The 12,799-nt window shown below is 35.1% G+C and overlaps 1 protein-coding gene across 1 annotated transcript; it reads right to left on the reverse strand.

Annotated features, from left to right (window-relative positions):
* Positions 1-11,502: 11,502 nt before the first annotated feature.
* LOC136037537 (uncharacterized) lies at positions 11,503-12,447 on the reverse strand. Its single transcript, XM_065720259.1, has one exon. The coding sequence runs from the start codon at positions 12,445-12,447 to the stop codon at positions 11,503-11,505; it is 945 nt and encodes a 314-aa protein (XP_065576331.1).
* Between the last annotated feature and the right edge of the window lie 352 nt (positions 12,448-12,799).

The raw sequence follows: 12,799 nt of genomic DNA on the forward strand, positions 1-12,799 counted from the left end.
TGTCTGCCTTGAAGACTATACCTTGTTTGCTGACATTACAAAGCCTTTTGATTCATTGGACATATAGATTTTGAACTTTTCTTGTAGCTTTATTGGAATGAATTCAATAGAAGTTGATAGAGGGTATTAAACTTTGCAAAAAAAAAAGACTTTTCACAGCATTGATGTCATTTTATTTCTGGACAAAAAAGGAGTTGACCAGAGTTTTGAATAGGTTTAGAAAAAAAAAAGAGTTAGACTTTTACTTCATGACCTGCAGTTGTGCATGTCTTTAAAACGAGAAAAATTATTGGAAAAAAAACAAAACAACTAAAAGTAGTCGAAATAAATGTTCAAACTATCTAATTTCTCTGAAAAAAAATCGAAGTTTTCCACAAATAAGTAATATGTTTTATTTTTTTTTTTGCTTTTGTGGCAATTTTCTTTTATGGCATTATTTGCAGCTGTGTATACCTTTAACAAAAAGGAAAAAGCTGTTTTATGAAAAAATTCTGACTATGGTTGAAAATGCATTTTTCAAATCAAAAAATTTCTTTTTTAAAAGTCGGAGTTTTCTACACATAAGTAATTTTGAATTTTAAATTTTTTCTTTGAATTAATTTCTTATTATTTAATGACCTGCAGCTCTGTACATCTCTAAAAACAAATAAAGTTTAAAAAAAAATAAGAATATATTTGAAGTAGCCTACATATTCAAGCTATATAATTTCATTTTTTTAAATCAAAGTCTTCCTCAAAAAAGTAATTCTGAGTTTTTATTGTGTGCATAGTACTTTTCTTCTATATCATTACCTGCAACTGTGTAAATCTTTAAAAAGGGAAATAGTATATTATAAAAAAAAAAGAAATTTGAAAATGCATGAAAATATATATTTCAAAACAACAAAATTCCTTTGAAAAAAACATTCTCACATATGTAAATAAGGGTTATTAATTTGATTCGTGCAGTAGTTCCTTTTATTTGTTTCATGACATACAGCTGTGACTATCTTAAAAGAAGGAAAAAATATTTCAAAAAGAAGGAAAAAGAAGGAAAAAGAAAAAAGAAGGAAAAAAGAAGGAAAATCCCAATAGATATGGAACGCATATTTCAAACCACAAAAATCTTTGAAAAACAAGAGTTAAGAGCTCATATGGCACTTGTGACGAGGTAAGAAGAGCCAAGAACTCATATGGTATGAGCTCTAGCCAAATTCTAAGAATCAATAGATTGCTTTAAAAGGAAAACCAGAGGCTTAATGCCGATCGGAATTTAAAATAAGAGCTCTGAGTCACGAGGTCCTTCTAAATATCAAAATTCATTATGATCCGATCACCCACTCGTAAGTTAAAAATACCTCATTTTTTCTAATTTTTCCTCTCCCTTCAGCCCCCCAGATGGTCAAATCAGGGAAAATGACTTTATCAAGTCAATTTGTGCAGCTCACTGACACGCCTACCAACTTTCATCGTCCTACCACGTCCAGAAGCACCAAACTCGCCAAAGCCCTGAACCCAAACCCCTAGCTCCTCCAAAGAGAGTGGATCCAGTCCAGTTACGTCAATCACGAATCTACGACATTTATAAGCGTTTTCGAAGATTTCCGGTTTCCCCCTCCAACTCTCCCCAATGTCAAAAGATCTGGTGGGGATTTGAAATAAGAGCTCTGAGACATGAGTTTCTTCCAAATATCAAATTTCATTAAGATCCGGTAACCCGTTCTTAAGTTGAAAATACCTCAATTTTTCTAATTTTTCAAATTAACAACCCCCAGCTCCCCCAAAGAGAACGGTTCTGGTCCAATTATGTCAATCGCGTATCTATAACTTGTGCTTATTCTTCCCATCAAGTTTCAAGTTTCAACCCGATCTCTCCACTCTATGCATTTTCCAAGATTTCCGGTTTCCAAGATTTCCAGTTTCTCCCTCCAACTCCTTCCAATGTCACTGGATCTGGTTGGGATTTAAAATGAGAGTTCTAAAGCACAAGATCCTTCTAAATATTAAATTTTATTAAGATCTGATCACCAGTTCGTAAGTTACATATACCTCATTTTTTCTAATTTTTCCTAATTACTCCCCCAATCTAACTCCACCAAAGAGAGCGGATCCGGTCCGGTTATTTCAGTCACTTATCTTGGACTTGTGCTTATTCTTCCCACCAAGTTTCATCCTGATCTCTCCGCTTTTTGCAAGAATTCCAGCCCCCCCCCCCCCAATGACACTGGATCCGGTCGAGATTTAATATAAGAAATCTGAGTTATGAGGTCCTTCTAAATATGAAATTTCATTAAGATCCAATCACTTCTTTGTAAGTTAAAAATGCCTCATTTTTATTTTTTGAATTAACCCTTCCCCCCCCCCCCAACTCCCCCAAAGAGAGCGGATCCATTACGGTTATTTCAATGACGTATCTAGGACTTGTGCTTATTTTTCCCACCAGGTTTCATCCCGATCCCTCCACTCTAAGCGTTTTCCAAGATTTTAGGTTCCCCCCCCCTCAAATGTCACCAGGTCCGGTCGGGATTTAAAATGAGGACATGTGGCTGTGTATATAATTAAAAAAGAAAAAGATATTTATAAAAAAAGAAAGCTGAATATATATAAAATAGATATTTCAAACCACAAAGCTTTTTTGAAAATAAAAGCATTGAAGTTTACTTACATAAGAAATCTTGTGTTTATAGTAACACTTAGGTGGAAATATCTGCATTTTACCAGCAAAAGCATTTACAAAAAATTGCAGACAAGAGCATTTCATTCATTTTTATGGCAATATTTAAGACTTAATTTTTCTTTGGTAACATGAAATAATGAATAAATTCCAAGGCAGAATTAGCTAGACATAATGACTAAAACCAAGGAATAGCCAAAACTCAAGACAAAAAAAAACTTTCAGCCACTGAAATAAAGCAGACCTCAACAGGCAAGCCGGCTGATTTTTATTTATTCACCCTTTTTTACTATTACAAGCCATCTGTAGATGAGAATTATTTACAAACAAAAATAAATAATAAATGAAATCACCACAATCAGCAATATTTTGGATATATCTAGATGTACACATTAACTTCAACTCTGATATGGGTATGACTTGAAGTCACTCAATGAAGCTTCTTCAGAAAACAAGCTCTACATGAGTTCATCATAATTTCTTTACAGTCTATTTGATGTCAGCATAGAACAGTATCTCTAATTAAACTGTGTCTGCAGGCTCTATTGAGATATTCAAGATTTAGGTTGAAACAGACTGGGTAATCAATTCATAATGTAGTTCAAGCAGTTATTGTAAGATATCTACAATCTCTTCAGCTTTTAAGTAGTGGAAGAGAGATTTTTAGATATTTAGGTAAGAGGGGAGGGGACTTGGATGCAAAACAAATGGGAATATCTTATGAAAATCTTATCAAATTTATTTTCCAAATGTAAAGAAGTAAAAATTCTATTATCAGCCACGCATGCAGTGATTAGTTTAGAATAGGAAATAAACTATGTTAGACTTGTGCCAAACAGCTGTCTCATATCTTCATTGATTGATTAGCTTTTCACTGAGTCCTTAAAATGCCTGATGGAAATGCAGCAATTAGAAACCAGGACTTCCACTTCAAAAATTTCAGAAACCTATTACTAGAGTCCAGAAAATGAGAAAATATGAGATCCTAGAAAAGTCAAATACATGAGAATTTTATCAGAAGAAAAGGAATGGAAAAAATGTTCATTCTAATGACCAAAGATACAAATATTGCTACAACACTGAGTCTAAAAAAGTATGGAAATACCTGTTGCAAAAATTGGCCTTAATAAATTTGTTCTGTGAAGGTTTGGGCCTTGTGACCATAAAACGCCGGATAGAAAACACAGAAATAGAAACAAGCACCTCCACTTCAAAAGTTTCAGAAATATACTAATGAAGCCCAAGAACATGGGATACTAGAAAACTCAAATACATGAGAATTTTCTCAGAAGAAAAGGAGTGAAATAAATTTCCATGCACATACCTAAAAAGTTTAAGACACTGTGTTGCAAAATTTGGAAATACCTCTCACAAATTTAGCCCGAAACTTCACTTTGTGAGGAATCAGGCACCATTTCCACCCTCAAAAAAGATCTTCTGATCTTGCATTCTACCCATTTTGAATTAACAATAAATCTTGTAGTAATGCAATACTATATAGCATAACCTTCAGTAGTAGTGTATGCACATTCTATATAATAGCACTTCATTTTATATGAATTGAGTCAATGTTCAGGCAGTAGCAGAGCAATTAAACACAATGTGGTAATATAGCTGCTGAAACTAGGAGGGAACTGTTTATATAGTTTGCCAAATAATTTTAAAGTGACTGGCTTTCTCAGAAGCTTGATAGGATTTGGCCCTGTTTGGGCCAGGGTTTCTATTTTGCAACACCAAATTACATTTGTCACTTTGCTGGTCAAAGGTCTGAAAATTGAAGGTTATTTGTATACCTTTCCAATGACCAAACTCTAAACTGACAGCCCATCTCATATTTTTTCTCTGTAAAATTTTGCTGTTTAGGCCAAAAATCTTGATTTGCAGCACAAAATAGTAGATCTTTTCTGTGATGCAGTATCTTTAGCTACTTAAAAAAGGTACTAAAAGTTTATTTTCTATTTGAATGAGCTCTATCCAATATTCTTTAACCACTTTTTAAAAAAAATGTAACAAAAATGCATCCATATTAAAATTTTCAGAAAAAAAGAAGCTAAATTCCATATTTTTACACATAGGAACAAAAACCCTTTTCAAGGGTGTTTTACCCTTTTGTTTGAATTGTAAAAATATTCTCAGCCTTGTAGCTTATGAACAATTTGAAATTTGACAGAAATTTGCAAGAGGGATCATCATAGAAAAGTAACTTTTATGATCCATTTATTGTTATCAAAATCTGTTTTTTAGACATTTGGCCACCATAGCCACTTTGGCCAACTGCCACTTGTCACCCTCTACCACCTGGCACACTCATCCAAAGTTGCTGTTGTGCCATGGCCTCAACTTTAAACTGTCAAGGTAATGGCTGGTGCAGGACAGTCATACATCTGGAGAGTGGCCACTACTGAGCAGGTTAAAATTGCAGAACTTACACCACCTGAGCCAATTTTTGAGCCACCCTCCCTTTTAGCCCTCAAACACACCCGGCAGCAATACATTGATATGATGAACAACACCCAACAATGAAGCCAAACTGTCCTGTTTATATGTAAATAGTGATGAATACTCATGAACTGTGACATGAATATCAAGTCAACATTATCTGGCAACATCGGCGGGTTCTTCCACCCTATTCTCTAGAAGATACAATTTGAGATGTTTAAGGTAATAAGGCATATGTCATTATTTACTTAGTTTGTTATCATGTACCTTTACCTTAGTTCTTCCAGTGCTTCTGGAGGCACAGGGGCATTGGGAGTAGATTCTAATCTTCCCTTATGTGAGCAGCTGCATATGTCTTCCCACTCTGGAATGAGACTCATCTGGAGGGCTCTTCTGTCATGTTCATATGTCCTATGAAGCATATTCTTTGGTCTTCCTCAGCAACAGGTGCCTTCTGGTTGCCAGTGGGGGAGCTTTTTTGGAAGTCTACAATCTAACATGCAGAGGATGTGTCCAAGGTATTGTCATCTACATTTTCCTACAACAGTTGCAATATCTTGCCGCCTGTATGGATACAGACCTTGCCATTGCTGACATGGTCTCTCCAACTGATTCTAGGAATTCAATGAAGACAGTTATTCTCAAAGGTGGTAAGGTGTTCCTTCTGTTCTGCAGTTAGCTTAAGGCATTACACATCATAAACTCAGGATGGACAGTACATTGCTCTGGAACAACCTAAGTTTAAACTTTGGCTAAGGCTATCCTGGTGTTCAACTCTTTCTCAAAGTCGCCACTAGAAGTGACTGTATTCCTAAGTACTTGAATTCTGTCACCTGTTTGATGTCCTCTCCTCTTAGTTGGACTGCTCCTCATCAGATGCTGCATGCATCTTTGGGGAAGGAATTCCCCCAAAGATGGAAATATGTGGATGACTTGTCAATCCTTGAAGTATGTCATAGGAATATTAAAAGTGACCCCATTGAAATCCTAACCCAATGTTCAGATGTTTCTAAGAATCTAAATATGACAGTAAATCCCACTGAATCACAGATGATGATCAACTTCTTGAAATCTACTCCTTTTTTTTGCAACCCAATCCCACACAAAATGCTAGTGAAACAGTTTAAGCTTCTTGGTGTCACAATTTCTAATTATCTTAAGTGGGACACACATGTTTCAAATATTGTTAAACAAGCAAATGTTTCACTATCCATTTTTAAGCTGCTAAACAAATTTAATTGTACTAAGATACATTCCCTCCATGTTTACTTATCCTTTATAAGGCTGTTATTGGAATATGCATGTCTGGTCTGGCATTTGCAACTTTCAAATTAACTTGGTGACAAAATCAAATCAGTCCAAAAGCATTTGCTCAGGATCATTTACAAAGAAGGCAAAATTCCATAATCCTTCCTCTTTAAAGTTGCACACATTACCACCTTAAAAGAAAGGATGGAATTTTTTTTTGCTGAATCAGTCATTTCCAATCCCCATACTGAGGACTTACTCCCTGATTTTCACAATCCCATTAGACTCTGACTCCCCTGGTCAGCCTCCTTAGCAATCCCAACTTACTCTCCAATCCATGCTGTTACAGAGAGGTTTTGTAAAAGTTTTATTCCCTTTATTCTGGAACACCTTAATAATAATTTGTGATTATGTACTTGCCAAATTCCCCTTTTCCTTTATTACCATTTGTATTTTTGATTTACTGCAATGTTTTTGTAATTTAATTGTTAAGTTTACTGATTTGCCCTTTATCTTTGATGATTTTGCATTTTTTAATTTCTTTTCAATTTTAAGTGTTTGACTTAATGTACTGATTTGAATTTTTTTTTTTTTTTTTTTTTTAGTTTTTACTGATATATAAAGCAAATTTGGCTCCATAGAGCTTGTGATAGTCTTTTGAAAACAAATATTATCTTATCTTATTGTTAACAAATGGAATAAATGAATCTCTATCTAAAAACAGTGACCTAGTTGCTGCATTCCTAGACTTTGAAGGGACATATGACAATATGAACCATCAGATCCTTTTAGTTAAACTTGCAAGTCTTGGATTAGCCACAAAGCTAGTATCCTTTATAAAATCTTTCATGGAAAATCAAAGTTTCATTGTTTGCATAGGTTCAACCTGCTCACCCAAAACTACAATTTCATTTCTCCCTATTTCTCTTGGACATGAGTCTTGCATTCACCAACTGACAATTTGCCAATGGTCTGGAATTATGGGGAACTGGCAATACTTTTGAGATTGCACATTTAAAGTAGGGTAAAATTCTAGTTGATTGACTTTTAGCTATCTCAGAAAGAGGCTAGGTTAGGAAAATGAAACTTTTAGGGTTGAGTCTAAAGGTTAAAGTATGTCCTGGGAAGGTTTTTCAAAGTACCCAGATCTACTCCTTCTCCCTCTAGAGGGCCCTGAAATTTGCCTAGATGACAGGTCTATACCTATTGAAATTTTGACAAAACAACATTTTACCTTAATTTTCAGCTAACAGTTGCCTTTTCTCTGCCTTTAGTTCTGAAAATGCAATTCCTGTTATTTAAGCAGAATTCCAAGCCATACCAATGGTTTTTCTCAAAATTTAGGAAATGTATTTGCATATCTTTAAAACCTTATAAATTGGGATTGGGAAAAGTTGTGAAGCTGAAAACAATTTTTTGTACTTCATTCAAGCAGAAGATCTATTTTGCAAGGTTTAACTTTTATCATGCACATATTTTTAAAGGTCATCAAAGGTCAGGGCAATCTAAAGGGAGAAGGAGTGGATGTGGGTACTTCAAAATAACTTCCTGGGACATACTTTGGCCTCATTCCTAAAAATTTCTTTTTCCAAACCTAAACTCTTTCCATGATAGCCAAAAGTCAGTCAACTAGAATTTTACCCAAAGTTGCAAATAGGCCTATCACTTTTTCAATTTGAAAAATTTTCTCAAAAATCTGACTTATACATATTGCCCACAAAATTATCCAATTCCATAATCAGAAAAATAATTTTAATGCACAAATAACTCTAAACAGAATAATTATTCCAGAGGAAAATCAAATAAATTACCTAGGCAGGGTGAATTCATTTTGATGATGCCAATTTGGTTGACATACAGGCTAAATGCATAAATTGGGGAAATAGTTTAGTTTTTTGAATCGATATTAAGATAAAATATGTAAGAAAGACATTAAAAATTCTAAAAACACAAGGAAAAGAGACAGAATGTCTTAACAAGGATTCATCCTATAACTAGTAAGTGTGAATAAGCTAAGACATCCAATAAAAACATAATAGTCCAAAGAAATGGCTTTTCCAGACCTGCAGTTTGAGAGATGTAGCCTAGTCTTTTCAACATAGCCTGATTTTGGCTAGATCTATTGCTAGCCTACCAGTTTTATTCATATAGCACAACTTCCTGAGTTAGAATTTACCCATAAACTGCAATTCTACAAATTTTTCCGTTCTTATTCTAATTTTTTACCTTACCTTTAATAGTGGAACAACACGTTTGAAGCAGTCCAACAGTTCAAAGTTCCAATTACCAATTCCAGAATTTGTATGAGGGTATACAGACTGCATACAGTCCTTTCACACCTTTGACTTGAAGATGGCACTGCGTGTGTTCCAGGGACTTACTGTAGTAACCGAATGGTTACTATTTCCGTTCCTAGCGGGAAAACGGTTACTGCCCAACCCGCTGGGAACGAGAATAGTTACTGCCGGCAGTAACCGCAGTAAGTGATTTTCTTACCGTGCTCAAAAGAATGGTTATCGCAGTAAGTACATAATTCACCTTCTTCAACAAAAATCTCATTCAACAAAAAATAAATATGGACAAGAATGAAGTAATGGAATATTAAGTTATTTGCTTGGAAGAAGGTGGGACAGTGATTTTGCGAAAGAAAGAGGGATCTGAGCCAGGTTAGTAAATCACCATATTTGGGATCAACATTAAAGGACACCCTGAGTAGTAGGCTATCTATTAGCAAGTAGGTTAAATCAATGAAAAACTTATTGTTTAATTTAAAGATTTCCATGTTTTCTGGCATATCCAGGCACAATTATTACCTTAAATTGCCATTTGGAATTATTCTAAGGATTGAATTATTCCAGGTAACATTGAGGCTCCATTAAATTGCCACATGGTAAAGCATTAACTCCTTTAGGCTCTGTAAACAGGCCTAGGTGAAGTATTACAGATAAGTTGAGGATTTATGGGCTGCCAAATCATTATTCTGTGGCTGTCTTTAATCCTATTGAAGAAGTAGGCTAGGATAGACTATTCAGAGTCTATTCCAAAGGATGGTAATTTTACTCAGTAAAATTCTAGTTGATTGACTTCTTGCTATCACTGAAAGGGATTAGGTTAGGAAAATGAAACTTTCAGGGATGGGTCTACAGGCTAAAGTATGTCCTGGGAAGGTATTTCAAAGTACACATCTCTACTCATTCTTGCTCTAGAGGGCCCTGATCTTTGATGACCTTCAAAAATATATATAGCTGAAGTTACATGTTTCCCATTGATTCTGCCAATCCATCCCTCAACCTTTAACACCCTGTTAATTGAAGCAACTGTAACAAAGTAAGAATGGGGGAAAAGGTAACAGGTGACAGAATACATTGGAACTACATAATTTTGGCTATATATTTGCACATTAGGCAGGTTGGAGGTAAATTATAGTATAGAGATGCATGCTTTTCCCTTTGGTATGTAGGCTAAGTAGAAGGTCACTTGTACCTGATGCTGTCTGTGTTGTTTTTAGTTGGATGGGAAACCTCCAAAGAAAATTTCCTTCGAAAAGGAAAGGTGAGAATGCCCAAAAGTGAGATTGAATTTGTCAAAGCTTGGAGGTTTGCCCCTTCAGTCTGTTTAAAGGAAAATGGATTCATAATTGAAGCTTTGTTCATTTCAATCTTAAGGGTGACTTATATTTGTGACAATTCATTAAATTGTTGTTTAGGGGTACTTTTGTTTATTCATTTGTCGTCTTTGTTTTCTAACAGTTTTTTTAATCTTTAAATTGATATCCATTTCTTACAAATTTTGATTGATACCAGAGGTTCATTTGCAAGTTTTCACCTACTTTGTAATCCCTGGTCTCACAATTACATTTAAATTTACTGAAGCTAGGAAACATAGAGCTACTATCTATTTAAAGAAAATCAATGGATATAAGTAGGTTTTATTGTATTTAAGCCCTAGGGCCATCGCAATTAAAGACAAATTAAAGAAGATTAACTTTAAAATACTGGACATTAAATAAGCATGATAGTTACAAAGAAAAACAAATAATAAAATTATACTTCTGTGTTCAGTTGCCAACCTGAGCAATAGTCATAAATTTTTTAAATCTTGCAGAACATTCACCCCAATTACATTCACAAGCTATCTCTCATGACCCACACTCTTGCCCATACATCCACATTTCAGGGAAATAGAAGGACCATCATACTGGTATTCTTCATTTTTACTTATATTTTATGGGTTTAAAAGAAAGTTTCTATGGTTAAGTCAGTAGGCCAGTAAAGGACCTGGTGGTCCTTTAGCCAGGTAGTGCAGTAGGAAGCTAGGGACCAGCCAGCCTATGCTCTTGCATGCCCTTCCTTCTTACTGTCCCTAGATTTCCATCTGTACTCATTTAAAGTTAGGCCAATTCTAGCTGAGGTTAGTCATATCAACAACCCCTATCCAAAACAAAATAAACTGACAATGCCAGGAATTAAACATGTACCCCTTGGACAAAGCATTCCAACCCAGAGCGCCTACCACTTAGCAAGGAACACAAATTTGACCAGAGAACAATAATTATTTAAAAAAAAGTAGAACATTGAAAAAAAAACTTGCCATAGTTGTCCCACTACTATCCTGCAAATGCTATAGGCCCATTTTATTTAGACAAATCAATTTAAGACAGGTATCAACAAAACTCCATCAGGGATTGTATATTCTTAAGATACAATCAAGCTATTTGAATGCTTAGTTTTGTGATATTCTAGTCTTGAAATAATAAAAAAAAGAGAAAAAGTATATGATCTATTTATTTTTCACCAGCTCATTTGAGCAAAATCATTTGTGACAGCCAAATGCCCATGGTTGGCTTAGAACCTCTCTAAATGCTCTGAAACAGAAGGAATAAAAAAAATTATACTAATCAGCATTAAAATATCCCTTAAATTTAAACACGTGCATTTAATTCGAAAATGACGCTACTACTAGTCAGCTTACTGTGCCGTTCCCATTGGCTCCACTGCAGTTAGAAATGGGCAGTTACCGCGCAATAACTGCAGTAATATTTTCTACGTTGACGTTGACGTTAACTCCCCTCTTGCTGTTCAGCCTAGAGGACGTTCTATGGCAAGTCGATTCTCACTTCTTAATAAATAGTAGGAGGAAATCGTATTTCCTGAAACTTTAATTCAAATGTCCTTTAATCTTGCAATTCTTGTCAGAAACTGTATGACAAGACTAACTATCATACAATTTTCTTCTTTACTATCAAATCCTCCCAATAACATATATAGGTTCGACTGCACTTTCTTCTGTTTGAAAAATTCGGTTATTTCACGTCTTTCTTGTTCGCTTTCACGGCAAATTATCATCAAGTGTTCTATAGTTTCTGATGCACCACACTTAGAACATTCCTCACTCTGTCCCAAAAATTTTACTTTGTAAAAACCAACTCCAGCATGGTGTGATCGGAGTCGAAACAGTTTCTTTGCTTCATATCTAGTGAGTCCTTTATACACCTTCGTTTCTATATTTCTCTGTTTTTTCATAGTCACAAAAAGATTCCCAGTCAAATCTCTATTCTCTTTAAAACCCTGACGATCAATCTCTTTAATCACTTTATCAAATATCATAACTTCGTAAGGAGTGTCCATGTCGGTTACAAGTGTTCCTGACTCAACTGCGGATTTGGCCTTCAAATCTGCTATTTCATTTCCAGAGATCCCAATGTGGGCGGGAATCCACTGAATAACTACTTTCTTCTTTTTTAATATGTCTTGTAGTTTAATGTAACATATAAGGACATCTCTATTTGGTTTTGCCATAGTATTAGCATTTACAACTGCTTGAATAGCACTTTTTGAATCAGAGCAAATGATAACCTTGTCCTCTTCAACAGATTCCTCAATGAACTCCAGCACCTTCTTAATGGCGTACACTTCTGCCAGGAATACACTGCTCTCTGGAGGTAATTTGAATTTTTTGGACACATTTTTGAAAGGGCACCAAAACGCTGCTCCTACATGCTTCATTTCATCTACTTTTGATCCGTCAGTGAATAATGGAAGGTATCCCTTGTACTTTTTTTCCATCATCATGCAGAATGCCAAGTCCGCTGGAGTATCTTGGTCCATATTGAATTCTAATCTTGAACTGATCCTGTTTCCCATGGTGGAGGGACACCTATTTCACCAACTCTTAACATTTTGGAAAGTACTTTATCAATTCCATAACTCTTACAAATTTCTAATGCTGCTTCAAGACAATTGGATTGATTTCTTGCTTTAGATGTGTTGGCAGTTGCTTGGCGACCAGGTTTGAGGATTTTTGACTTAACTGGGTGGTTATTTTCTAAAGACCAAATCCTCTGTACATATTTTACAAATCTGATCTTTCTTCGTGTTTCCAGGTCTGCTAGACCACTTTCTGATAGAAAGAAACTAACAGGTGTTGTTTTTCTTGCTCCAAATGCAATTCTTATGGCTG

The sequence above is a fragment of the Artemia franciscana genome, chromosome 17, assembly GCF_032884065.1.
Source record: "Artemia franciscana chromosome 17, ASM3288406v1, whole genome shotgun sequence".
Classification (NCBI taxonomy): domain Eukaryota; kingdom Metazoa; phylum Arthropoda; class Branchiopoda; order Anostraca; family Artemiidae; genus Artemia; species Artemia franciscana.